Source organism: Phoca vitulina, unplaced genomic scaffold (genome assembly GCF_004348235.1).
Source record: "Phoca vitulina isolate PV1807 unplaced genomic scaffold, GSC_HSeal_1.0 scaffold1, whole genome shotgun sequence".
Lineage (NCBI taxonomy): Eukaryota > Metazoa > Chordata > Mammalia > Carnivora > Phocidae > Phoca > Phoca vitulina.
This window is the reverse complement of record NW_022589704.1, coordinates 3945407-3971992: the sequence shown is the minus strand read 5'-3', so window position 1 is coordinate 3971992 and position 26586 is coordinate 3945407. Positions and strand designations below refer to the sequence as shown.

The 26586-nt window shown below is 50.1% G+C and overlaps 1 protein-coding gene across 1 annotated transcript in view; it reads right to left on the bottom strand.

Moving 5' to 3' along the window:
- Positions 1-26586, bottom strand: part of COL6A3 (collagen type VI alpha 3 chain) — a 78471-nt gene that overhangs the window by 12640 nt on the left and 39245 nt on the right. Inside the window, exons 13-40 of the mRNA XM_032393290.1 lie at positions 26005-26342; positions 24801-24879; positions 23807-23952; positions 22299-22391; positions 21785-21838; positions 20934-21005; positions 20195-20221; positions 20041-20085; positions 19872-19925; positions 19342-19404; positions 18679-18744; positions 18237-18290; positions 16069-16104; positions 15420-15482; positions 14362-14424; positions 13031-13093; positions 12074-12136; positions 10584-10634; positions 10353-10388; positions 9852-9914; positions 9111-9173; positions 7592-7624; positions 7470-7506; positions 7356-7367; positions 6765-7258; positions 5122-5218; positions 3636-4328; positions 2041-2146 (exon numbers count right to left, since the gene is read on the bottom strand). Coding sequence (XP_032249181.1) covers positions 2041-2146; positions 3636-4328; positions 5122-5218; positions 6765-7258; positions 7356-7367; positions 7470-7506; positions 7592-7624; positions 9111-9173; positions 9852-9914; positions 10353-10388; positions 10584-10634; positions 12074-12136; positions 13031-13093; positions 14362-14424; positions 15420-15482; positions 16069-16104; positions 18237-18290; positions 18679-18744; positions 19342-19404; positions 19872-19925; positions 20041-20085; positions 20195-20221; positions 20934-21005; positions 21785-21838; positions 22299-22391; positions 23807-23952; positions 24801-24879; positions 26005-26342 — 3064 coding nt within the window. The remainder of the gene's footprint in view (positions 1-2040; positions 2147-3635; positions 4329-5121; positions 5219-6764; positions 7259-7355; positions 7368-7469; positions 7507-7591; positions 7625-9110; positions 9174-9851; positions 9915-10352; positions 10389-10583; positions 10635-12073; positions 12137-13030; positions 13094-14361; positions 14425-15419; positions 15483-16068; positions 16105-18236; positions 18291-18678; positions 18745-19341; positions 19405-19871; positions 19926-20040; positions 20086-20194; positions 20222-20933; positions 21006-21784; positions 21839-22298; positions 22392-23806; positions 23953-24800; positions 24880-26004; positions 26343-26586) is intronic.

Genomic DNA, 26586 nt, shown 5'->3' with positions numbered 1-26586 from the left:
CTAGAATTTACAAAAACATAGTTCCCATGAGCTATGTGAACTTTGCTACTTTATCAAAATGCATGCAGTAGTTTTTATATTTTACATATAGTATTGCATGCATTAAATTCCTTCCTTTTAGAATCTGTGCCACAGAAAAGATATTGAAACGCTATATATAAAGTAATAGAATCATTAAAAATAACGTCTGTATTGTACTATGAATACATCTGACATCTTATTTTTAATTTATAAAATTGTTATTATCATTAAATAATAAAATAATACTAGAACAATGTCCTAATTTTTAAAAATTAACCAACTGAAACATATACACCAAAAATTAAATAAAACCAGTTAATAGCTACTCCCATTCTAAGAAAGTATCCACTCAACAAAATGCTATGTTGAGCTCCAAATGATTAAGTCAGCATGTACTTTCCCTCCCAGAGCTTACTGTGTATATTTATTTGCCTTAATTTTGGGGTGTGGGGTGGGTTTTTTTTCACAATTTCTTGATCTATTACGGATCCCTAAAAAACACAACCACATAATCAGACGCAACAGCCCAGAGCCAGGCATCCTCCGCTCGTTGCCCGGAGACGGACACTCACTGACTCATCGGTCTGCCCCTGCTCTAAGACACAAGCAGCGTAGGTTCAAGGTGATGTCCTACAACTTCAAACACTAGGTTATAGCGTTCATTCTGTTTTCCTGAAGATAAGGTGGAGGACGGTTCGGGGAGTGTTTGAGAGAAATCACAGAGATAACTAAGGCCAGGAAAAGAGCGCCCTGGACCCGGACGAAGCAGGACACAGCTCACGGCATCCTCAGGGGCGACGGCCAGTCTGCTCTGAGGAGCATGGAGCCCGCCCTCCAAGGACAAGGACAAGAGCTGGAGGACTTCAGGGCTGAGAGAGGGAGGCGGGCTCTCTGTCCCCACCGTGGAGGTCAGCCGGGACTAAGGCACATACTCGTTTGTCAAGGATAACTCACGTCCAAGTCTCCTCTGGGTGTTACGGTCGGAACCCTCTCCCACCCAGAAAGCATGACGGTCCGTGGCACTCCCTGGAGGGGCACATTGCTGGCGCGTTGCTTGGGCTCAGTTCTAGCCACCATGTCCCCGTCACCTCGCCCTCTGTCACACGGCCACACAGCCCGCCTCTCCACGCCTGGAGCTGGTACCACACATGGAGCCGGGCCAGCACCCCCATGGGTACAAGCCCCCCGGCCCCCACCTCTCGTTAGCCTTCCTAGTGGAACGTGCATGTTGCCTCCCAGTGTCACCACCAGAATCTGTGCTGTCGTAACACTAATCATTTTAAGATTTGGAGCCCATGTTTTGCTTAATGCAGTCAATCCTTCTGTAGGAGATCACTTCATAGCAGGTACAGTACTGTTTCAACACATGGCCCCAATTTCCCACCCTCTCCCTTCCTGTGCCCTTCGAAATGTGATGTGGCAGGGCCCCCCGTTGAGTCGAGCCCCCAACTCTTGAATCTAGACTGGCTGGGCTGTTGGACATCCGTTGGCCATCCGTTGGCCAAAGGAATGTGGCAGAAGTACCAGTGTGCTGGTTCCAGCCCAGGCCTCAAGAGGCCTCAGGCCCTCTGACTTCTCTCATGGAACCCTGCCCATTGACCTGGGAGCAAACCCCCAACCTTGCCTCCTGGAGAAGGAGAGGCCACGTGGAGCAGAGGGGAGCCAACCGGCTGAGACCATCCTGACCCCCAAGCACAGTGGCTGGGAAACTGACCACAGACAAAGAATTGAGGCCAGCCAAGGCCAGAGGACTGCCCAGCTGAGCCCAACCAAAGCTTGCTAACCCACAGAACTGCGGATTAAATAAATAGCTGCTTTCAGCCACTAAGTTTCGAGAGTTTGCTCTGCAACAAAAGCAAATGGATACAACAGATTGAAAAGAATGCCCCACATGACATTTTGGAAGTCACATTTTCTGGATTTCAATGTCTTTACCCAAAAAGTTAGGCATTGTCTGGAGGACCTCTGCATTCTTTCTACACTTTCTGTACTTTTGAAGACAATTATTACAATACTTACAAATGTTTGTGACCAAACTTCACAGGATTCTTAATTGACAGTTGGTCCCCTTGGAACCAATCACACTGTTTCCTGATATCTGGGGACAAGTAAAAAGCATTTTCACCTGGAGAGAAACAGAAAAAAAAAATTTTTTTTTTTAAGATTGTATTTATTTATCTGGCAGAGAGAGAGAGAGATGCACAAGCAGGGGGAGGGGCAGAAGGAGAGGGAGAAGCAGACTCCCCACTGAGCAGGGAGCCCAATGCGGGGTTCGATCTCAGGACCCCGGGATCATGACCCATGCCGAAGGCAGATGCTTAACCGACTGAGCCACCCAGGTGCCCCAGAAAACAAAAATTAAGTGCACGTTAATCCCAAGCAAATTAAAATTAATCTGCTAATGAGTTAAAAGGATTACACAGCGGGTAGTCAGTCCATAAATATTTGTTAAATTAATTCATTCCTCCAGACAAGCTATGTCTAGTAAACTTAAACATTAAACACCATGGTACTTGACCCATAAAATATCTCAAGCCAAAATCTTCTGTTTGGCAATATTTGGGTGATTGGGTTGAAGAAAATATTTACTCCGTGTAAGGGGGGAGAAAGGAATAGAAGAGAAATCAAGCACAGAGTTGGACAAGTTCCGAGCTCTTGGACATCAAATTGTAACCAAATTACTTCTAATGTTTTCTCAATGTTGTGCTTAATAAAACTTTTGTTTTTAGTCTTCGCAAGTAGTGACGGTGGCCCCGGGGTGAACTTGCTGACTCACCTTTGCTTCACATTTTTTCTCTAACACTTGCGAGGGACAGGCCTTTGCAAATGTGAACACGGTTTTCACGGACCTCGCCTTTCCCTTGAATAACAAACTCTCTGTACATGCATGTTTGTTCCTACTTTCTACAGCTCCCTCAGTAGTTAGATACTCTCCTGTGCTGACCTGGGGCTGGCTGTGTACTGTGCCAGGCCCGGGAGCATAGGGTGAACGATGCACCTCCTCACGGACCATCCAGTCTACCGGGACCACAGACCACAAAGGAATAACCAGCAGGCCACAGAAAAGATACGGTAAATAGTGTCCAGATTAAGGATGACAAAGCCTTGGGAGTGGGGAGCATCCACAGTGAGCAGGGGCAGCTAGGGATATGCTTTGAAGATGAACGTGGGTTTGCCGCTAAAGCGGGGAGGAGATTCACATCAGCAAAGACCCAGAAGTTTCCAAGTGTGGGGTTGGTGGCTAAGCCCAGATCAACACAACTCCTTCGAGGAGCTTCCCCACTTACTGTGTCATGCATAATAAATGCACACTTGATCCACTGTTCACTCTCAGGGACACAGGGTCAATGGCTGGGAGATGCCAGTCAAATTTGGTTGAATAAGTGAGTGAACAAGGACAGGATTTCCTTCTGTTGTGTTCACTGCCATCCCTGGCTCCTAAAGGGTGTCTGGGACACCCTTTAGGGTAGGTGTCAATACATATGTGTTGAATGACGAACAAGTCAACATCAGCACACTAGACGTCTTTTCTGCGGCCCATGTCCCAGAGAGCCCGAGGTTACGGGCTGTCAGAAAGCCCCGGCCCAGCCCACACTGTCCGATGTAGGACTTACTGCTCACGAAGGATGGTAACAACCTCCCAAAGCGCATCAGAGGCTCCTCGTTGAGCTCAGTCGACTTATCCAATAGTTTGAAGAAGACGTCGTTCGGCTCACTGGCGAAGCCGTACACCTCCCTGACGTTCACCTTCCTGCCAATGCCCAGAACCACGAAGAAGTAACCCTTGCATTTGGCCTGCAAAATGACTCTCTGGGCCTCTTCCAGCTGTTCCTTTTCCACCTCACCTGTCAGCATCAGAACCATGATTTTCAGGTCCCGTGGGCTGGGGGCACTTTCAAAGACATTCTCTATGGTGTATTCAATGGCGCTGCCCAGGTCCCTGGTCCCCTGCAGCTGTGTCATTCTGCTGTTGAGAAAGTCCTTCTCCTTGGAGCCATAGTCAGTCAGGGAGAATTCCACCTTCACGGGCGGCACGCTGGCGTTCCCTACGGACTCGTCGGGCGCATGCTGCACAACGGCCACCCTGGTAAAGTGCTGGGAGGCCTTGGGGTCTGGGCTCAGGTCCAGCTGTCTGACCAGGTACCCTATGTACCTCCTCATCTCGTTGAACTGGAACAGAGTGGTGGACTCAGAGCTATCTAAGATGAAAGCCATGTCGATGTCCACATCACTGCCCGCCGCTCGCCTGTCCCTGAAGGAGGGCCTCCAAGTGCCAAATCCACAGGATGGGTCAATGTTGCAGATGTCTAGAAGGAAGCATGGGAGCCCATTTACTCTGTGACTCCCACAGCAAGATAATTGTACGTCAGTGTGCTGGGAGGCAGGAGTAATTAAAATCGTCACATAATATAGCAGCCTCTTTAGAGTTTGCTGCCCTTTCGTGGCCAGATTTCAGTTCTCATCACCTGACACTAAATGAAACAAATCAGGAAGCTAAAGTCCTTGTTAGTATACTATGACATTGGCATTAGAAGAAGAGGAAGAGGAAGAGGAGGAAGAAGGAAAAGAAGGAGAAGGAGAAGAAGAAAGAGGAGGAGGAGACAGAGGAGAAGAAGGAGGAGAGGAATGGGAGGAGGGGGAGGACATAGAGGAAGAAGGGGGGGGAGAAGAAGAAGAAGAAAAAAGAAAGAGAAAAGAAGAGGAGAGAAGGAGGAGAGGAGAGAAGAGGAGAGAAGGAGGAGAGGAGAGGAAAGGAAAGGAAATTATTTCTTTGCCACTCTTTGAAGAAATGTGTTCCAGAAAGTCACAAAGATAAATAATTGAAATCTGGACTCCAAGGTCAAAATGTAAGCAGAGCCTCCTTTCTCCGTTATCTCCTATGAAATGAATCCTTCCCTATCAAAGAGAAGCTCTGTTTGAGGGGTTCCACTTTAAATATGGAAGCTACTTATATAGGAATTACACTGATAAATGTGAGGCTTTTTGAATCTTCCTTTAACTCAAGCCCTTTCTATGGATGGAGACCATTCATTCAAATGTCACTCTACGAATAGTATAGTATGTTTTGTAACAGATATTCCTGTTAGAGAAGCACCTTACCCAGGCAAACATGACACGTCATGACGTTCTTCAGGAAGTCCGTGAGGTCCCTCCTAGCGGGCAGGACGAGCGCATGCCCCACCGCTGTGTTATTGATCTGGTTGAAACAAAAGGAAATGCTCGGTAGGAGTGTCCATGGTAAGTAACTACTTGAAAACGTAGCTGAGGAAGAGTCACATCAGAAAAATAAACACCCCAACAGATCAGTATCCTCTCAGGGGTTTTCTCGGTAGGGTTGGGGAGGATGCACTGAGCTTAATAGGACAACACAGGTTTTCTTCTGTGGAGGTGAGCTGCAGATCAAATCCCACTCCTGCACTTTCTGCTGGGCCTCGAGGAAAATTATTTAACCTGCCTGGGGTCCAATTTCCTCGGCTGCAAAACAGGGATAGAGGTAAACTCCCCATGTCTAATTTGATAAGGCATGTAAAGTGCCTGGGCTAGCCTCTAGGAAATAGCGGGCACTTCGGTAGATGGTCATTGTCAGCAACAATTCCAGCCCCTGACAAATGTTAGCTCCATCCTCCCCTGCTCTCCCAGGTACAGAAAGGGATTTAAAGGCAAGGCAAGTATTAAAATCACTTCTAGAAGATTCAGGAAGCCCTGCTCATCATCATGGCACTTAGCACACCATCACTAAGGAGTCATTTAGTGAATAATTGAATTTAATTAATGGATGATTAATTGACTTCTCCAACTTGCTGAAAGAGTGCTGTCAAGACCATGTGGTTCTGGGTCCCTGAGCCCCTGTGAGGGAAAATGTACATAAATGAGCGCCTTACAAGGGGTAGACAGCTAGCAGCCCCAGCTGGCTTCCCAAGCTCAGGGCTCTGGGCTCAAATTGGCCTGTGGTTTAGCAGAAGAAGCCCCGAGAGATGACACCAATGACCAGCCTGCCCTTTGCTGACATAGGCAGTGGTAAGACCATAGAATCCGCAGTCTGGAAGGGAAGATGCTAGAGACCATCCTGCCCCACCCCGCCTTTCACAGGGGAGAAACCTAAGATCCAGACAGGTTAAGTGACGTGACCATATTACTTGCAGTGACTTGAAGCCAGAAAGTGGGGGTCGGTGGGGCACTGGAACTAGGGCTCTTTCCCATCATGCCCACCGCCCACTCGTCTTGAGCAATGCCGCTGGAACTGGCCCAGAATAAATATTGATTAAGTAGCCAATTAGTATAGTGATTATTATATATGGCATTATAACAATTAAACAAGCTATGTAAGCAAATGATAAGGGAGTACTTCACAGCTTCACAGCGAAGGCTGAGCCTTGGCTGCCATCCTGGCTGAGGAAAGGTTTTGAAGAGGGGCGTAGATGGGGTGCTGGGGTCATTGACGCTGGCAGAGGGAGGACTTCACTAGGAGACTGTAGGCCTCAGGGTCAGCCCTGGGAGATTCTCCTCCAGCAGGTGAGGATGGACTCAGTGGGAATAAATCACAAGCAACTGGCTGTCACCCCGGAGCCAGTCACCCGGCTATCCTGGAAATCTCACTCGAGTAAATCGCCAATCACAACAGCCTCACCCGGGGGCTTTAGGAAACTCTGGCATGAACTCATCAAGGAGGCACGATGGGCCTGGGAACCTGCCCAGAGCCCAAGAAGAGAGTGAGGTGCCAACGACGCCCACAGGGCACAGACCTGCAAGGCGTTGATGAGCTGCCGGTCCTCCTGGCTCGTGAGGAACAAGGGTGTGATCCCTGCATCCGAAAGCTTCAGCACAGCCTCCCTGAGCTGCGGGGACGCCCTCGTGGGCTTATTGCTGAAGAAAACAGCCACTTTCCTCATCAGGAATCCGTTCCTCACACGCTTAAACGTGTTTCTGGCCACGAAGGACATGGCCGTTTCCAGATTCTGTTGCTTGGATGTCAGAGCCACCTGGAGGTTCTTGATCTTGTCCAGGAGGAGCGACTTCTTCTTGGAGTCGGCAAATCGGATCTCTGTGGTCACCTCGTTGTTGTAGGTGACCACGGCCACGCGCGCCCCACGTGGGCAGTTGCTTTCAGCAATGGTCAGGTCGCCCACAATCTTCAGGAGCACGTCCCTCATCCGGCTAAATGTGTCTTGGGTGACCCCCTCCGAGGTGTCTAAAGCAAAGGCCAGCTCCGTCGGGAAGACAGGGCATTCCAGGGGTCCTGCGGGAAGTGGCGGGTTTTCAAAGACAAATTTTACTTACTGGAAAAGGGGCTCTTCTTTCCGCAGGAGGAAGTCAAAGGGCTGAAATCAACTTACCATAGCAGCAAGCTACGAAAGAAACAAAGAGAGGAGTGAAACATGTTTACTATGTGAGAATTTCAAACGTAAAAACAGAAGGGTGTCACGGACAGGAGAGAATCGTGTACTTACGACATTTATCTTTGATGCTCTGGACAAGTGCACATTGCTTTAAAAGAAAAGGAAAGAAGTGTGAGGGGCAGTGGACAAAAGGCTTACAGCACAATGACTGGAGCTGTGCACATGCAACTTACATCCATGGAGTCCCCTCTGTTGCCTCTGGGACCCTGTGGAACAAGGAGAGAGAGAATGAGAAGCTGGACAGACAGGCAGAACCACCAATGCGAAGGAACCACCCTCAGCCCCCAGAAACACGACAGAGGAAGCAAAGGTGGTCCTCAGATGACCTTGATCATTTTCAGCCTCTCCCTATAAATTTGATTTTACTGCTCAAGGAACAAGAGAGAGACAATTTTGAGGGCAAAAATGTTTCCCTTGTGGGTGCCTGGGTGACTCCGTTGGTTGAGCGACTACCTTCAGCTCAGGTCGTGATCCCAGGGTCCTGGGATCGAGTCCCACATTGTGCTCCCCCTGCTCTGTGGGGAGCCTGCTTCTCCCTCTGCCCCGTCCTGCCATTCCCCCTGCTTGTGCTCTCTTTCTCTCTCTTTTTCTCTCTCTGTGTCAAATAAATAAAATCTTTAAAAAAAAAAATGTTCCCCTTGCAAGATAAGTAGCTCCACACTTTGGAAACCTGGGAGTTCATGACTAATCAAAGGGATCACACATTTGGGCTTGAGTCTCAACACTGCTTCTCCCAAGAGAAGAGCTTCCTTTCCACCTGCTAGCCTAGTACCTCCTGTTCACATTAGGGACAGTGAGGAGCCACTTAGCTAACCCTCGGCTCCAGGTGTGAAGCACGCCAGCTGGATTCCACCCCAGAGGAGCTCCGAGGACAGACCCATGGCCACCATGGCCTCTCATCCCAATGCGTGGCCGCTCTGATGGTCAAGCAGTCATCTTGTGGGCCAGTCAGGTGTCTTTCCACAAGACTAGTGACTGGCTTACTTTCTCCCATTAAATGTTTCACTTTTTAAAAGCAGCAATCACCTGACTCAGCCTTCACCGAAGCCCAACCCATCTAATCCCCCAACTTTTCCTTGTAGGAGTGACTGTCCATCATTCTTTGAACCTCATCAAATTTCATGTCGGGAGATAATAGAGGGAGAGCTTCAAATAAGGAAACGAAGACATTCACAGTGAAGAGACATACTGGAAGGGCTGCAGAAGGTCGCCCTCCTGGCCCCAGGTGGCCGGGCACTCATGGGTTTTAAACCACAAATCAGAAGCTCTCTTGGGGATTTTATAAACCAAAGGAAGTAGTTCGCAAACCAACATCTGACATAAATTATAGTAATCCTATAAGATGCAACCAAGAGGTACTAAAACTTGTACTTTTTTTTTTTTGGTCCTGTACACAAACCTCAAACAAACCTACACCAGGAAATTATAAAGGCAAATTACGATATACCCCAGACCACAAGGTTCCACAAGAAACTTCTTTTTAAAGTTTCTCGTTACTCTAAAACTCAAAAGCTCTTTTCTCCATTGTGGTATCAAAAAAAAAAAAAAAAGATTAAAAAAAAAAAAAGGCAGTAACAACAAAAGCGCAGCAGCCCGCTCTGTGAGGAGAGGAGACAGCGGAAAGTTTATAAAGAGTCGTGTGTAAAAAGCATCCCGCCCCCGTGGCTTGATCAGAATTGGGTGGGTACTCACAGATGGTCCTGGGTACCCAGGGTCTCCCTTCTGCCCAACTGCCCCTGGAGGTCCTGAATTTCCCTAGAAAGGGCAGAACAAACACTGCTCAGCATGGCAGAAGATTGCAGGGTCGGTGAAGGTGATTTAATCCAACGTTCCCCGTCCCCACCAGAAATCTCTCACTGTAAGATGCTTGCCCCAGAACCATTAATGAGACTATTCATGGATGCACAAGAAACCAAGAAATGACAATTAATCAGATCACTGTTCAGTGGAGACAACCAATCCAATGTTTTAAAACTTGAATAGTAAAGGATGTAGTTTGACTGTCTTCACCGAGCAAATGAACAGGATAATACGATGGTTTTCACTATATTTTAAGCTATAAATAACAGTTTCCCACATCTAGACCACAATTTGCTAAGTCAGGACTCATTGCAATCTTAAGAGGATGAGTAAACATCCACTGACGAGAGTCACTCAGAGCTAACAGTAGCGTAAGGAAGAGTGAGGAGGGGAACGTGCGGTCTAGTGATCTTTGAGATGCATTAGAGGAAGGGGCTCTCTGGGCCTCCCCTTAAGGACAGCGTGGCTGAAGGAGGACAGAACAGACAACCACAGAGGGTTGGTCTGGTCTGGGGCTTAGGATTCCTCTTCTTCTACCTTCTACTACCACTAGCCAGGTTGCAAGTGAAGAAGGATAATTTTCACCCCACACGTTCTCATTCCCCACCTGCATCCAGGTGCAAGCAGACTCACCCTTCGGCCTCTGATGCCTTTGGGTCCCAGTGCTCCGCCTGTCCCCGGCTCACCAGGGGCACCCTAGGAAGAGAGCCAGAAAGAGACGCATTAAGCTCTGAAACAGAGGGTCTAGCTGAGGGTCCCTGGGTCATCCGGACCACACTTCCCAGGGTAGCCAAGTGGCTCACTCTGATTTATGTTTTACTGGGTTCCTAGTATATTTGTGTTCTTTGCAGAGTCAGCCTTAGCTTATTGAACCCATAATGACAATATCATACAGATCACAATATTTTTAAGTTTGCAAGTATGTTACTGCGGCGTCATCTCATTTAACCCTCACTCACCTCCACTTAACAGGTGAGGGAGTACCGCAGAGAGGTGGGGCCTTCCACGGGTCACGGGTTAGTAAGCAGCTGACCCAACGCTAGCACCACGATACTCTGATTTTCAACTCATGAACATACCAGACTCAGCCCCAAACAATGGTGATGTTTCACCACTAGGGGAGTATTTATTTACCTTTGAACCTGGGTATCCAGGGAATCCTCTTTCTCCCTATAAGAGATAAATAAATAACTCAATATTTGGTCCCAATTTAAAGGCATCTAAAATAAATTATTCTTGAGCAGAAAAAAATACATCCCTGGAGTCACCAAGAGAAAAAAATTCACAATATTACATAAAATTTTGGGAAATAATTCTTTAAAAATACAAGCTGTCTGAAGCTCAAGAAATCTAGCAGATACGCACTTTTTTGCCTCTGCGTCCTTCACTGCCAACCCCGTCTCTGCCATCATCACCCTGGGGGTGGAAAGAGAGCGTTACTGCGGGCCGCCATGTCGGGCACGCACAACCACCTCTGTCCAGAGCCCTGAGCACAGGGTGCTTGGGTCCCTGAAGTGTACCCAGATCGAGGAAGTGTTCCTGCTCCCATCCCACCCTCCAGGTGCAAACAAGACCGCATCTGTAAGTGGGCGGGCCTAATGGACTCCTTTGGCAAAATGGTGCTGGTATGCCACCATATAAAGAACAACGGACAGCCACTGGGAAACACAGGGCTTGGGCGCAGAATCAAAGACCCACTGAACCTGAGACTCTTAGAGCTGCAGGGACTCCCGAAGGCCATCCAGGAGTCTTTGATCGTCCTTCAAAGCAAGAACGCGGGACTCAGTCTCTCATGCCTGCCCGGGTCTCCTGTGCTCAGACCTTGCCACTAGACTGTCTTCTTTCCAAACACCCCCCTCCTGTGCTCTCAGATCTGCCCCATCACACCCCCATGGGAGACTTTCAGAACTGGACTCCATCAGCTCTTTCAAAAGAATCAGAAGAATGCATGTAAACTATACATTAATATCCCTAAAATATACATGGAACATGCTACCTAGTTCATTTACAGCTTTAAGCAAACATAACAGCTTAAGAGGTATTGCCCAAAAATGTACGGACACAGAATCAAGAAGAGATTTCCTTCAGTGGTCTGAATAGATTTTAAAGTCTGATTTTTACCCTTCTGCTCCTGAAACTAACAATAACAGAAATGGATCTTTTAAACTTCAGTTTCCTCTAGAGAAGTTGCATACATGCAAAAAATAGTTTAAAGTTCAGGATTATAAATCAGATGAATCTGGTCCAATTACAGTATTCAGGTAGACTACCTCACTTTCTAAAAATTCTCAATGTTCCATAGACTTCTTTTCCCTGTACAGGAAATGTATATTACAAAGTTATCGTTAGTGAGCAGGTTATTATTATAGATTATTTTTAAATAACATTTTTTCAAATGAGTTATCAAGGTAATAACTTCTATCCCCAGGATGTCTCATTCAAAGGAAACGGTTTCAATCTGGATCGAGACCTGGTCAGATCCAATTCCATTTTAGCCAAAGGACATATATTTTTTTGCAGGAAAGCCCCACCCAGTCATGGTCACAAACCATTTGCAGGACCAAAAATGAAGGTGGTTCAAGCTTCATTGAGTCCCCACATTCTTGGGAAAGAAAGTGTCTTTACCCACTCTTCCTGATGGATTGAAACTTATTTTGAAATTGATTTGCTGTTTATAAGCAGAAAGTTTCACTGTGTTCCATCGGATCCCCAAGGATACAAGAAGCCACTATCGAGTTACCTTTATTTGGAACCAACCCAATTTGCAAGGATGAAGCCTAGCCCAGAGCAAGGCCCCGGTCTCCCCGCCTCCCGCCTCTCAGCGAAGGGTGAGCCACAGCACGTCGTGATCTTACCGTCTCCCCTCGGGGGCCCCGGCTCCCGACGCCTCCCTTTGGTCCTGGCTCTCCGGGCTCACCCTACACACAAGAAACAAGGCTGAGAGAGCTGTGGGTCCAAGGCCAACTTAAAATGTGATTCCAAACCATTTGTGCTCGACACGATGCCAGCGGTAAGGCTGCTGCCGCAAGCTGCTAACTTCACCTTTTAGATTCGGATAAAAATGATTTTTTAAATTGCAGTGTTCGTGTGTGGACTCCTGGAAAAGAATCCAGGAAGGTCTGTGTTTGTTCCTTGCATTAGCCTGGCACGGGGACATGCTGACGGGGCAACGAGAAGGAGAAACGGGGGAAAAGAAGCCAGGAAAATCGGTGGGCATTGAATTCAGCAGGGACACCCAACAACGCCAGCAAGAGGCACAGAGACAACCGTGGATTCCCGTGAACACATTTCCTTGACTGAGAAAATGCTGCCCTTTCAGACTGGTTCTGATAAACTGTGGTTTCTCTTCAGGCTTATGGAAAGTCTGTTCTCAGACAGCCTTCATAGAACAAGCTGCCGTTATCCAAAATAGTCGGGGATCTGGGGCTCTTGGATGAGCTAAATATGGCCAGCAGCGCTCCGCGCGCACCGCCACCGTTTAAAGAATGTGTGTTCAGCACGGCCCCGACGCTGTGCTTAGCGCCTCCAATCTGCTCTCTGGCTCCGAGGAGCCCCATGCCACGGCGCGGACAGAGGAGGGAACCCCCAGCTGCTGGCAGGTTCTGGCCCCACGAGAGCCAGCCCACTGAGTACAGCCCGTGTGTTCCCTTGAGGCGGGACGGGACAGGGATCCCAGTGGCCAAGCTGGCTGGCGACGGGAGAAGCTGGGTGCGAGCGAGGCAGGGGGGCACACGGACGGATGAGACAGAGGCTCAGGGGTTCTGGCTGGGGCTCGACCTCAGGACATGAGCTTTACGTTTGTCAAGACAAACCTTTCTTCCCAGGGGACCGGTCCTGCCACGTTCTCCAGGAACACCTGTGGTCCCTCCGCTTCCCTGGAGCACAAGGAGAGGAGCACGTCAGTGAAATATTCACCCCCCCCCAAGCCAAAGGGCCTGAGCCCTGCCCCCCACCGCGCTGCACTCAGCGCCACTCACGGTGCCGGAGACCCAAATGCAAGCCCGCACGGACAGGGCTTGTGCAAATCTAAAACATCGGGGTGACCACGTGGCACCAGTGTCCGCAAAGGGACACATACCCCGGGTCCCTGACTAGAGGACCAGCACCCAGTTTTCATATGCCTCTGTTTCCCTTTGCACACCTCCACACGGACACCTGCGTGTGCAGGTGTGGAATCCTGTGTACGTGCATCCATTGAGCGAGCAAATAAATAATGATGAAACATAGCTCTTAAAATGGAGTGCAGCCTCCAGAGCCCAGAAATGACCAGAACGGACGTGCCAACAACAGGAGGTAGCAGCTACTTGTCATCGGTGACCATGTGAAGAGCTTCACCTCACCCCCACTCCACCTTAAACTCTTGACTAATCACAGCTTAAATAATGTGACCAAAACCACAGAAGCTCGGAAAATAGGTATTTCTCAGATTGCAAACTGGGGAAGGACCGTCCACACAAACAGTGGCTCGCACAAAGTTCCTGCTTCGCTATCCGACCTTTTGTGCATTTATGTCGCGACAGGTCAGGCCTTTGCCAGTTTTTGGTCACTCTGACTTTCCATAACAAATGACAGGGTAGCGCCCTCGGTATCCCATCAGGCAGGAGGGACGCCAGTGCTGGGCGCCCGGTCCCCACTCGGCTCTGACCCGTTCCGCGCATGGTCACCAACCGCCGAGATGGATGCTCACGCCTGTGGTCATGCAAGTTAAAGCAGCAGCTTGTGTGTGGAACCTGAGGATGGGGGACGCCTCACACAAAATACCGAACCACAAGGCAATCTCTAGGGGCCACCTCTGAAACAATTTGGCATTCGCGGAGAATCGCGGCAGATTTAGTTAGACCTTATGCAGTTCTGCCCGCAGACTTTGGAGATGCGGGACGGCCTCCCTATGCTTACCACCCAGCTGGCCCATGTTGGGAAGGAGCAGCACTGGGATTTAGAAGCCCCTGGAGCACCAGGAAAAAGAGTCTCTTACTTCCTCAGGGAAACTAGCCAGTCACCCAGTCGCCGCGAGGACTGAGGTTGACCCAGGGAGGAGTCGAAGGGAAGTCTGTCTACAGCAACACCATCCCCGGGACCTCAGCCCGTGCGGTCCTGTGCTCTCCACTTAGCTAAAGACGGGGGTGGGATCAAGCCGACTTACCCGAGGCCCAGAAATGCCTTGTTCACCGATCAGGCCTGGAGGACCAGTGGGACCAGGTGGGCCCTGAAAAGTAAAAGGCGAACGTAAGTGCTGTGTGAAGGTGGCACTCCATGAGGAACCTCAGGACCCAGAGGCCAGAGCCTCGCTTCTGCCAGCCAAAAAGCCTGCTAGAGACCATGCTTCTGTCTCCGCTCTAACAGTAGCCCCAACCCAGGACACAAATGGGGAAGTCAGTTTAAAAAAAATACAAGGAACAAGGGGCGCTTGGGTGACTCAGTCAGTTAAGCGACTCACTCTTGATTTCAGCTCAGGTCATGATCTCAGGGTCGTGAGATCGAGCCCCATGTCAGGCTCCGTGCTCAGTGGGGAGTCTGCTTGAGCTTCCCTCCTTCTCCCTCTTCCTCTGACCCTCCCCCCCCCGCCATCTCTCTCTCTCTCTCTCTTTAAAATAAATTGAATTTTTAAAAAAAATTACAGAACAGGAGTTCAAACAAAAGCTTGTCCGCAGATGTCCACAGTAGCACTATTCACCGTTTCCAAAAGGTGGAAAGAGCCCAAGTGTCCACCAGCTGATGCCTGGGTAAACAAGTGGTTGTCTGTCCACACCGTGGAATATGACTCAGCCACGAAGAAGAAGGAAGCATAGACACGCTACTACATGGAGGAACCTCAAAAACATGATGCCCAGTGAAAGAAGCCAGACAGAAAAGGCCATATAGCATATGATTCCATTTCCACGAAATTTCCAGAAGACACAAACCCACAGAGACAGAAGGGAAATGAGTGGTTTCCAGGAGCTAGGGGAGGGGAGATGGGAGTGACAGCTTAACGGGGAGCAGGCTGCTCTGGGGACGGTGAAAACGTTTTCTAACTACATAGAGCCGATGCTTGTACAACACTGCGAATGTACTATCCGCCACTGAATTGTTCACTTCACAATGATTAGTCTCGCGTTCAATTTTGTAAAACTGACGGTCACCTCAATGAAATTTAAAAAAAAAACACCAGAGCATCTGGGAAAGCATCACAAGGCACGCAGCCTTGCCGGGGATACTGACCTGTGCGCCTCGGGTCCCCTGCTCTCCCACGGAGCCCGGCTGGCCGGGGCCGCCCTTGTTGCCCTTGGAAACAGAAGAAGACGGAGGGGGAGGGTCAGGGTAGTTCATGCCAATGTCAGCTGTGTGTTCCACAGTCACATCTGGACAGGGGGACAGGGGAACAGCCCTACGTGGGGGCGGGGGCCACGGGCACCGTGCCTCCAGACTGAGACATGACCCCGTGCAGCGGGGGTCACTCTGCACTCTTATGATGGTTTCTCACTCTTTTCACCTTCTGCTCAGGATGGCTTTGTGAGACGGGGAGTTTTTAATCCAAACCTGCCTCGTGCAGGTGAGTAGACGCTGAGACGGGCCAAGGCCCAGATAAGCGAGCACGTCGGGGCTGAGGTAGGCCCGGACACCGCCTCCTCCACCTCTCGCCTTTGCTTCTGCCCCTCGTCCCCACGGCCCCTCGGTTTCACGAGCCCTTCAGAAGAGGCTCGGGTTAAGGAGTTGGCGGAGAAGGTGGGGCCAGCTGTTTGAGCTTCACGCCTTGCTGGCCGAGGGACAGTGCTTTTGGCTCCTGGGCGGGATGGCATCCCTGCCCTCTGACAGCACACGGTGAGTCCCGACGTGATGGCAGAAAAGAGGCGCCAAGGGGGAGACCTACCTTAGCTCCCACGGGTCCCCTTCGGCCGAAGCCACCCTGTGGGGAAGTCACAGAAACTCAGAGGGAGCCTGGGGACGGAGCCCGGGGCTCTCTGCGACGGGAGCCACCGAGCACCAGACGCCGCGCCTAGCGGGCCCCGAGCAGACGCACGCGAGACCCCCTTCCTCCTGCTCTCATTCCTTCGAGCTCTTGCTTCCATGCTGCCCTGTTAACCACCCAAATCCAAGCTTTCAGAGTTAACTTCAGACCTGCCAAGCAAAATAATGACTCGCTCTCGCTGCACGATCCCAGCCAGTTTCAAACAAGGATGTGAAATGGTAATGTCAACCCATCCGCTTTACGACCATTTTCCTAACTGCGGGGAGAGGTAATGAAATATGTTCATTCTAATGGAAGAGAGTCCCAAACTCTCCAGATGCTCCTGGCCAAATATAACACATACTCCGTTAAGTAAAGCATCGGGAGTGCACGTATATGTGAACCTAAAAGCCCAACTGTACTTAGTCTGGGCTCATGACTTGGCAACATCTTCGTCGATGTTCCAGAAGTGACCCTTAGTTCAAATACATGTGGGCCCGCAGCGCTAAGTAATCCTTTACTCCCGATTTTGTGATGCTTCTTCTCTAATGCGAACGGTTAGGATGGGAATGCATGAAGGTCCTGTCCTGGGTGTATCTCTGCGAGATTAAGGGTTGGTATTCTGGATTCTGTAACACACCAGCTCTGTTACAGGGCTTCGTCCATCGGCTGCAGCAACCAAAGAAAGGCACTCTCCGCTCCCAGTGGACCAGCCCAGAGATTTTCTGGGGTGATTGTTTTGCCATTATTCACTGTGGTGGCAGCATCTTTAATGCAAGATTTTGGTCTCCTTCCATGGACGACACATGGACCAGTGGAGGAGGAGGAGACAGGCCGGACTCCTTGAGAGTGACAATCTGGCTGGCCTCCCCCAAAGGGGACACCCTGGAGCACGGCCAGAGGCCACCAGTGCCCAAAGACGCACGGCTCATGCCAGAGGCAGCCTGCAGAAGCCTGCAGTGGTGGCGTGAGGCGTGAGGTAACCCAGGGGGAAGGACACGAGTCACCCTGGCATGAGCCTGGTGCAGCGAGGTCGTAAGGGAAGGAGGAGGCCAACAGCCAGGCTTCACCCAGCTTCAAGGGTGAGGTAAGAGCCCTTGACCATATCAAATTCAAACCCAAGTTTCTACCTTGCCCACAGAAATCAAACAAATGGTATGCATGGCTCTGTTTTAAGTCCTTTCACGAAAACAAGTTTTGGCTCTGCTCGCCCACAGAGCCGACAGCCCATTATGACAACCGAGTATTTCCTCAGTCGCTGTTCATTATACAGCCCCTCAGCATTATCCAACTCTAATCCTCAGAACTTTGAAGGTGGCATTTTCAAATTTTGTTTTCTTCTGAATTTTAAAAGCATAATTGAAAAAATGATGCCCAAGGCCGATCGTCTGATCATGGGTGAGAGTCATTCCTTCCAAAAGCCCTCAGCGCAGGGCACGTCTCGGACGGTCCAGCCGCCGATCGATCCCCCAGGGCCCCGAGCTCTGGGTTCCCAGGAAACCTCCTAAAGATTGTATACATAACTGTGGCTTTAGCAACACTTTAACAAGACTCAAAGAGCCGGCACGCAATGAGCTATCCTGCAACAGGCATTTGTGAAATGTCTTGAAAAGACAGCTGCAAGATACCATTCACGAGAAGCCAGAATCTGCTTGCATCCTTGAATTACAGCAGTACAATCATTTAACCAACCAGTATACGACCCGTCAGCCTTCCCGCCCCTCACGCCCTCGCTCCCCCTGTATTCCTGCTTCTGTCTGGATTTTTTAAATATTTAGCGGGATAAAACCAAGCCAAATATTTGAAAGCAGCAAAGATATTACTTTTAAAAGCATCTGTTGGATGTGGTTTTTTTGGACGGGCAGGAGGCAGAACCGGGGGGGTGGGGGAAGAGATGGAGCACAGAGCAAATTATAAGAATGAAAAATTTCTATAAGCAGCAAGGTCTGGGTGACGACAGTTTCAGGAATCCCCTTAAAGTCCCTAAGTATAAAGTTGCTGAGCAGCTCTGCCCCAGGTCGTGTCGGCAACTCCGGCGGCACTTGCTAAATCTTCCCAAGGAGCCCCCCCAAGCCCCAAGAGGCACTCACGTCTTTCCCGATTTCTCCAGGGCTTCCAGATACCCCGTCTCTCCCAGGGAGACCCTGATGTGGAGAAAACATCGGCGTAAGATTCTCATCTGCAAAGAAGACTGTCTAACTCTGGCACACTGTGCCAGACGCTACGGGAAAAGGGGCACACACCCAGGGTGGTGGGCTGCTTGGTGGGGCCCCTTAGACGAGGGTCGGGCCCGTCTCCACAAGCCTCTGGCTTGATGAGCACTTTCCATTAATATCTAAGGGGCACAAATCTGCAGAAAAGAAGCCCCTCTTGGTGGCAGCTGCTATTGCTCCCTGTTGGGGAGACCCCTTCACCTGCACACACAGTCCGCTCCTAGCCTCGTGTGGCCCACGGCCCCGAAGACCACTTGCGTGGCCTCTGTGGCTGGGCAAGCCGTTGGCAAACGGGGCCTGGGAATGCAGAGCGCCATACCATGGGGCCGATGTCTCCAGTTTCTCCTTTGGGTCCTCTCTGCTGACTGTCCTGTCCTGAGTTACCCTGTGAACAACACGGGTCAGGGACATGAGCCACATATGCAAGAAAGGGACGCTTGAAATTCACGTGAGGAAAAGAAATGGGGAAAAAAAAGGGTTTGCAGCTTTTCTGGTTCTATGGTTCTACAAAAGTCCTGCCAGGCCAGCCTCCTCTCCTCCTGGCCAGAACAAGGCGAGAGGGACCCCGGGCCACTGCCCTCCCCAGAGCCAAGAGTGGTCCGTGACCCCACAGTCAGGCTCTCCGAGTGGGGTAGGTGGGCTCTGCGGGATGTGGCTGAGGGGTGGTGGCTCAGGGTCTTAACGTTTTTGCCACCCCTAATAGCTTTCTAACCACCCGATCCTGCTGGATTAAAGTGCCTGAGACCAGCTTTTGGGGAAATTTCTGAGGTCTTCGTATGCTAGGCCTTGCAAACGCTTGTCTTTGCAGGTAAGAGAGCAAATGCATCTCCAAAATTGTAGGAAAAGGAAAACCACGTATGTTATTGACACATTTAAAGGCAATTTCAAAATTCTGGTTTAAAATTCTTCCTTTCAACCCACTTTCCTGCAACCCTCTTCCCCAGATGTGGGTCTCAAACTGCGGATGAGGAAGCTCCCTTACCGGGTCACCTCGAATTCCAATGTCCCCTCTCTCTCCTTTGTCCCCTTTAGGTCCTTTGTCACCCTAAATAAAAAGCACAAGCAGAGACAAAAATTAGATAGGGTTTCAAATTTGTATCTCACCCTTAAAATCACGTTCTTTAGTTCATAAATCTTAAACAGAACAGCATTTCCCATTTGCTCATTTACATGAAGGTAAAATGACTTCCAGATGTTTCTGATTTGTTCAGGTAATCCCAAATATTTACTGGGACCTATTCTGTACCAGGCACCAGGGAGTTGTTTAAACAGAACACACTCAGTCCCTGCCCTATGAGACATAACTCTTCAAACAAACAAACAAACAAAAAATCTGATGTAATTGTCCCAGCTGACAGAGGACCGAGGCGATGCCAAGGATGCACCCCTAGAGGACATCAGGGAAGGCTGCCTGGAGGAAGCAGTCTTCACATACATGAATAAAAAAATATATTCCTTAAGGAAAATGTTTTTTGTTTTCCCACAATGGCAACACTATGGAAACATACTGACCCTTCTACCGGGATTCCCTTTTTCTCCAGAAGAACCAGGCAATCCTTTGTCTCCCTGTCAAAGACAATAAGAAAACGTCACTCCTGGCACAATTTCCAGATCTGAGGGATGAGTGGCCGGGATGTTCAGGACTGGACGCGGTGTGGACTCAGAGTGTGAAATCGCTTACATCTTCACCGTCGAGACCATCTAGCCCGATTTCTCCTAATTCACCCTGCGAGGGAACAAGACACAGAGTGAGGATAGAAAGCCATTCTGGCAGAGGAGAAATGACAGACACTGGGAATGCTTTAAATTTAAAAAACGGAAACAAGCATAGGTACCTTCTCTCCTGGGAATCCGCGAGAGCCCTGGAAGGTAGGGGAAAAGGGAGACATTAGCTCCTCCCTGGAGGCCAAAGAGAAGAGGCTAAAACAGGCTGGGGGAGCCCCACCCCACCTGAGCACCCCGAATCCAAAATTCACGGTTGGGGACTCATCTGTCTGTGCTGCCCTCTCTCCATCACATGGAGGATCCTAAGGCTAATTTGCCAGGACCTTGGCTCCCTGAGCAGAAGGGGACCAGGCTCCAAGATCCCTTTGTGACTTTGCCCCTCGTTGGCCCCTTCCCTTCAGCAGCTGTTTTCAAACTTCAGCACACGGAGGAGAAAACAAATCCAAGTATTTCACACAAGGAATCTTCTAGTGCTTGCCATCCACTCTGCCCCAACACTTTCCTGGCTTCTCTTGGGGTCCGGGGCTGGAGCCGCTGGCCCCCAGCCCTCCCTCCGCCCTGGCCCGTGCGTTCTCTGTCCTTGTGACTGCCTCCTGACTTGCCCTTAGGAAACTATTCCACTATTCTCAGGCTCCCTTCCCACCGCTGCCAGGGCTTCTGAGCCCGCCAGACTTCAGAGCCGCCCTCCAATGAGAGGCTGCTGGCCGCTGGAGCCCCCGGGGGCCTTCCTCCCCAAGGAGGCATTTGGGGAAACTGTCTCACTTCTGCAGGTGCCACTGAATGCCCTCCACCTACCAGGGCCCTGGGGCTGTGGCTCCCCCCACACTCTCAGGGGCCAACACACTGTACCTTTACTCCTCTCTGCCCGGGGCAGCCCTGGAAACCTTGAGTGCCGTTCACGCCAGGAGGACCGCGCTCACCCTGCCCAGAGAGACAAAGTCATTTACAGGTTGGAGCTCCTCCTTGTCACATGCCTCCACTGAGTTTGCTTTGCAGGGAAAGGCGTGTCCTAGAAAGTGGATTTTGCTGGCAGGGATGCTCTTCAATCCCCGTGAAGCCTCCAGCACCCTGCACCCCCAGCCCTGGGCAGTTCCCGCCTCTGGAGGGAGTGGGGCCTGGAAGGGTCTGCAGCTCAGAGGGTACCTCCCTGGAGGACCAAGGGTGGGCAGACTTCTGGGTACTGGGTGCTGGGAGAATCCTCGGCCTGACGTCTCCTCTGCGCCATCCCTGGTTCCCAGCTCTCCAAAGGGTCCTGGGGTCAGCCCTGACACCCAGCACTTCCAGCTGGGAGCCCGTGACTTCACCTACTCCCCACCGGGCCCTTTATCCCCATCCCAGGGCTGGGCTTCCTGCTAGTGTCTCAAAGCCTCTCAGACCTCATTGGTCCCAGGAACTGCTTCCTGAGCCCCCAGCTGGACCCTCTGGTGGCCCCAAGTCTCAGAGGCCATCAAGTGTCTCCCTCGGAAACAGGACCAGGAAAACCCCCGCACCGCATGCCCACATGGGTCATGTCCGGGGGCATCACACTGTGCTCCACAGTTAGAGGTCTGAGGGCAGTCGTGGAGGAGGTCAGAAATTAATGTTTTCCCAGTAGGAAAGTCACTGGAAGTGTGACAGATTATGAAGCCCACAATTCAACCCCAACGTGTGAGGAATAAGGAGGGAATAAAAGCTTCAAGAACAAATTATCTTGTACTTACGGGTCCACCCTCGTCACCGGGATAACCTCGATAGCCATCTTCCCCGGGAATACCCTAGAACAGAGCAAATCAGTTCCTTAGTTAAGGCCCATAGTTTCCTTTGTTCCCCATTCAAGTGTCTCCCCGACCCCCTTCCTTTGCCAGAGCAGCGCCACCAATCAGCTTGGCTTTAGCTGTCCCCTTGAACTTGGGCTTCTGCTCATTATTCCAGCGTAATTAATCTATCAGGATCTTAAAGACTCTGATCTACTGAGAAATCCTGTCCGTTTCCTGTAACTTAGACGCATTTGCTAAGAATCCCTGTTGACCATCCACAGCAAGGTTGCTAGTGATGCCCACCGATTTTAACAGTATTTTATAAAATGAAGAACCAGTGCATTAGAGAACAGATGCCCTCACCCTGAGGAAAGAGAGAAGGTGGCGGGCATCCAGGGCCCCCCGGGCCTCCTGTTGAGCCCCTGGGACTCTGCTGAGATCTAGCTCCAGGTGTAAGGGAAGGGCAAAGCCACCCTACCTTTGGCCCGATGCTGCCAAGGGGCCCGCGGTCTCCCCTTTGTCCGGAGCATTTGCAGGGAACTCCGCAGCAAGCTTTCTCGGCAATGTTGTCCTACCAAAAGGAAAAGAAAGTTCAGGTCTCAACAATGTCTGGGAAAAAAAGAAAAAAAAGCATAAATATGCCGTGAAGGTCAAAATCTGATGTGCGTGGATTTCGCAGCGAGAGATGAAGTTCTGCTCGCGTGGCATTCTCTCCGAGACTGGTTGAGCAGTCAGGACAGCGGTGGCAAGTCACAAATGGGAGCGCGAAGAGCGACCAAAGTCGGATTTTATTCACAGTGTCACCTCAGGCTGGGCCTTACTTCTACAAGTTTCCAACATACATCTTCAAATTTCAAAGGTTAAGCATAACTTACATAGTCTTAAACTCCAAAGAGCAAGACCTAAGAAACAAACTGCATACGGCCCGGACAGAAGGATCTCCAAAATGGAGATCCATACACCCTTCCTCACAGCCATGGTCAGGGCACAGATTATGGGGCCCGCCCGCAGGAGGCCTCGGGGACAGCCGCCGCGTGGGGGGCAGACACAAGTGGCCTGCCTCTTAGCCACCAGCACCACACTCTGGGTCACCAGTGGGGCCCACACTCAGCAGACGCCCTCGACGTTCCCTTCCCATCCTAGCCCCTGGCTTGACGGGGAAGCGCATGCCCAAGAAACATTTCCAACTGCTAAACTCATGGTGGTCCGATGCTTTTCTTGCGCTGGGCTTCTTAGAGTTTTCACTTTCTTCCGTGTCCCGGATGCGTCAACTAACACAACCTCCTTCCACCCAGTAACAAAATAAAGTCCTAATTCCAGCCCCGGGAAGGAGGAACAGTCAATTTGTCCCACCGCCCGCTCTTGCCTCCAGCAAACAATCCCTAAATTGACCACTCAGCCCCACATCCCCCGAAGGCCCGCCTCACTCCCACCCGGGAGCCGGCACCTCCAGCCGAGAGAGGCTGAACCCAAGCACTGGGAAGCCTCGGGGGGCACCTTTATCTGCTCCAGAGGAAACTAGGAGAGAAGGCAATGGAGATGCATCTCGGCCCAGAAATGGTCTTTCTGTTCCTGCATAGCCTTGTTTTCGCATGCAAGCTTTCTGATGCTTACAACACAGTTTCCTGTTTGGGGACAGTCTGATGTTTCGCCTTTGCGGCAATCTTACGAAGGGCAAGACGCTCACGAAAGGGAGCAGAGGAAACCCCCAGCTGACACCAGCAGCAGCCTGCCTAGGGACCCACCGTCCCCCTGGCTGTTTTCCCAGCTCTTGGATACCTCCGTTTCCAGGACTCACGCTGGGGGTGGCAACAAGGCAGGTCCCTCCCAAGTGAATTAAATTAATTGAATTTTGAATTACCCACCCAAAGAACCCCTCTGCCACTCATCTGGCAAAAAAAAAAAAAAAAAAATGCCTTGATTATCTTAAGATGACAAAGAATTTGGTATCCGGACCGGTTTGTGGGTAGAGACATAAAAACTCACGAGCTGCTCTGCTAGCTCATAATCGAGGTCCAGCAAGTTGAGCCTCAGCGGCCTGTTGTACAGGAAGCCTCGCCCGAACTCCAGCTGCATCAGTTGCTCCAAGTTGGCTACGCGCTCCAGGCCCACGAGGATCAGAGCCTGGACCCCTGCAAGGAGACACATCCACCGTGGCTCGCCCGGCACTCCAAACCACAACCTTGTCGCCCTCCTGACTTTCTATTTTAAAAGAAAACTTCAGTGTAAAATGTGGCTTTTACCTGAAACGTATGGAATCAAACTAGTTAGCTACCCTGAAGAGTTAACATACTGGAACCTTGGATGCCTCTGGGCAACCGTTCCAGTCGGAGAACTAAGCTGAGCAGGAGAAACACAGGAAGTGACATCACGAAACATATTCGTACATAAATTCGTAAACTCTGGCCTGACCTGACAGAACACAGGGATGCTGTGGAAAGAGCTGCAAGGCCCCACCCCCAAAACTAGATTAACAAGTCTTGTCTTCTTGCTCAGGAAAAGCCAGCTAAGAAATAGAACATCCTTATGGTAAATTTTGCTTCTCTAAGCTTCTGGTGTCGGCATTCGCTTTCTGATAGTCAGTGCTACAAACTCCAAAGCAGACAGTCAGATATTATATCATGGACATCCCTGTTTATCTAATCACCTTAAATTTGGAAAACGTGTGTTCATTATTTGTTTGTCTAATGAGCATCTTTTTGCTTAAAATGGTGGTATTTTTGAGCTGTGATCAAAGTGTCATGTTCTTTTGCAAAAGCATCATGCTTTCTAGATGTTCTGCCGCCTGAATGAGTCTGAGAACCTGAGGGGCCTGTGTCAGGACTTGGTGATAAAGCCATCTGTGGCATGAGGGGAACTCTGACAGCCCCGGGCAGGTGACAGAGGGCCAGACTGTGGGGAGGAACCCCCGAGGGTCCCCCAGAGGACTCCTGGCTCTCACCCAAGCCAACTTCTCACGTTTAGAAAACCCACAACCCACCTTCTTGTCGGAGTTCCTCAGACGCCTTTTGTAAATCAGCCAGACTTCCATCCACTCCATCCGTAAAATGAATGACCACCTGAAAATAAAGGATCAGTCAAACCCCAGCCACAATTAGAAAGAAACATTACAGACTTCCAGAGGGGAGACTGGACCATTCAAACCCTCCATCTTACAGTTGAGGACACTGGGGCCAACGCTGAGAAACGATCATTCCCCGGGCATAGCTCTTTGATATGTGCAATAAATGAGGGATAAAATAAATGAGTCTATTGTGGTGCTTGATTAACTTAAAAAATCACAATAAAAATAAAGACAGTTTATCTCATTTTCCTATTTATGTGATATAGTTTCTAGAAATTGTGTGTGTGTGTATGTCTGTTATGGGCTGAACTATGTTCCTCCAAATATCATACGTTGACGCCTTAGCCTTCAGCACTCAGACTATTACTGTATTTGGTGATAGGGCTTTTAAAGGGTCCTTAAATTTAGTGAGATCATTGGGGTGGGCTCTCGTCCAGTGTGCCTCGTCTCCTTCTAAGAAGAGGAGATTGGGACACAGACGCAGAGAGGGAAGGCCGTACGGAGACCGAAGGAGAAGGTGGCCTTCTGGAGGCCAAGGACAGAGGCCTCCGAAGACCAACCCAGCAGACACTCTGATCTCAGACTTGCAGCGTCTCCTGGATTGTGAGAATAAATTTCTGTTGTTTCAGCCGTCCAGTCTGCGTAATCTGTTACGGCATCTGAGCAGACTAGTAGTGTGTGTGTGTGTGTGTGTGTGTGTGAGTGTGTGTGTGTGTTCACATTACATCTATATATGTATACATGTATGTATCTATACATCACACTGAGAGAAAGAGACAGAAACAGAGCATGATGTCCTTAACGGATAGGACTACAATTAAACAGGAATTAATCATCACTTCAACTCAGTCAAGCTTAATTACTGATTTCCAGGAATTTTTTTTTTAGGGTATAAGTAAAACTACTGAAATGAGGAAGATAATACATCTCAGACTATTGTGACCAGTTGACGATGAAGCACCTCCATGTTCAGGCACTGCCGACCCCACCAAACATGAAGGGTGTTTATAGATGAAGAACACTTTGGGGAAAGGGGCATCTGGACATAGACGTGTCCCTCCTGACCAACAGAAGTCCAGAAACTGCCCAGGAAGCGGGAAGGAGGGGGGCCCACGCTCACCTTTACACTGTCTGGTGAGGACTGTCTGAACTTGTTCTGGTAGACCTTCAGCGCGTCCGCAGTGAGGACATAGGGCTGCTGGCTCCGCATGTTCCGGAACTTCTCAAACAGCTCCGGCTGGTACTCGGCAAAGTCAAAGGCCTCCACAGGACCTGAGGGCGTGCTGGCCACCACCGACACTCGCACGGTGGGCATCTGGCCCCCGCTGCAGCTGATTCTTTGCATCTGGCTGATTCTATTCAAAACGGCGTCCACCTTGGACTCAAGGCCCTTCTGGGTCACAAATACATTCTGGTCTCTTGATCCGTCAAACCCCAGAATCACATCCAGATTACAGGCTGCAAAAGCACAGTAGGCAATGAGCTCTAAGTCAAGGTGGCCGAAATGAGTCCAATACATAGGCACAGCCCCAGGACGGGGACCGGGCATCAAGCTCAAGGGCAAAACGAGATCCTCTATGTGCGAGCTCTGAGAAGCAATCCGTCTGCCTCTCAGGGAACACCAGTGCTGACTCTCAGGAACTGAGAGTGTAGGCCATTTTAATGGGTTTGCTTTTCTGGGGTGTTAATCAATTTTGGCCTG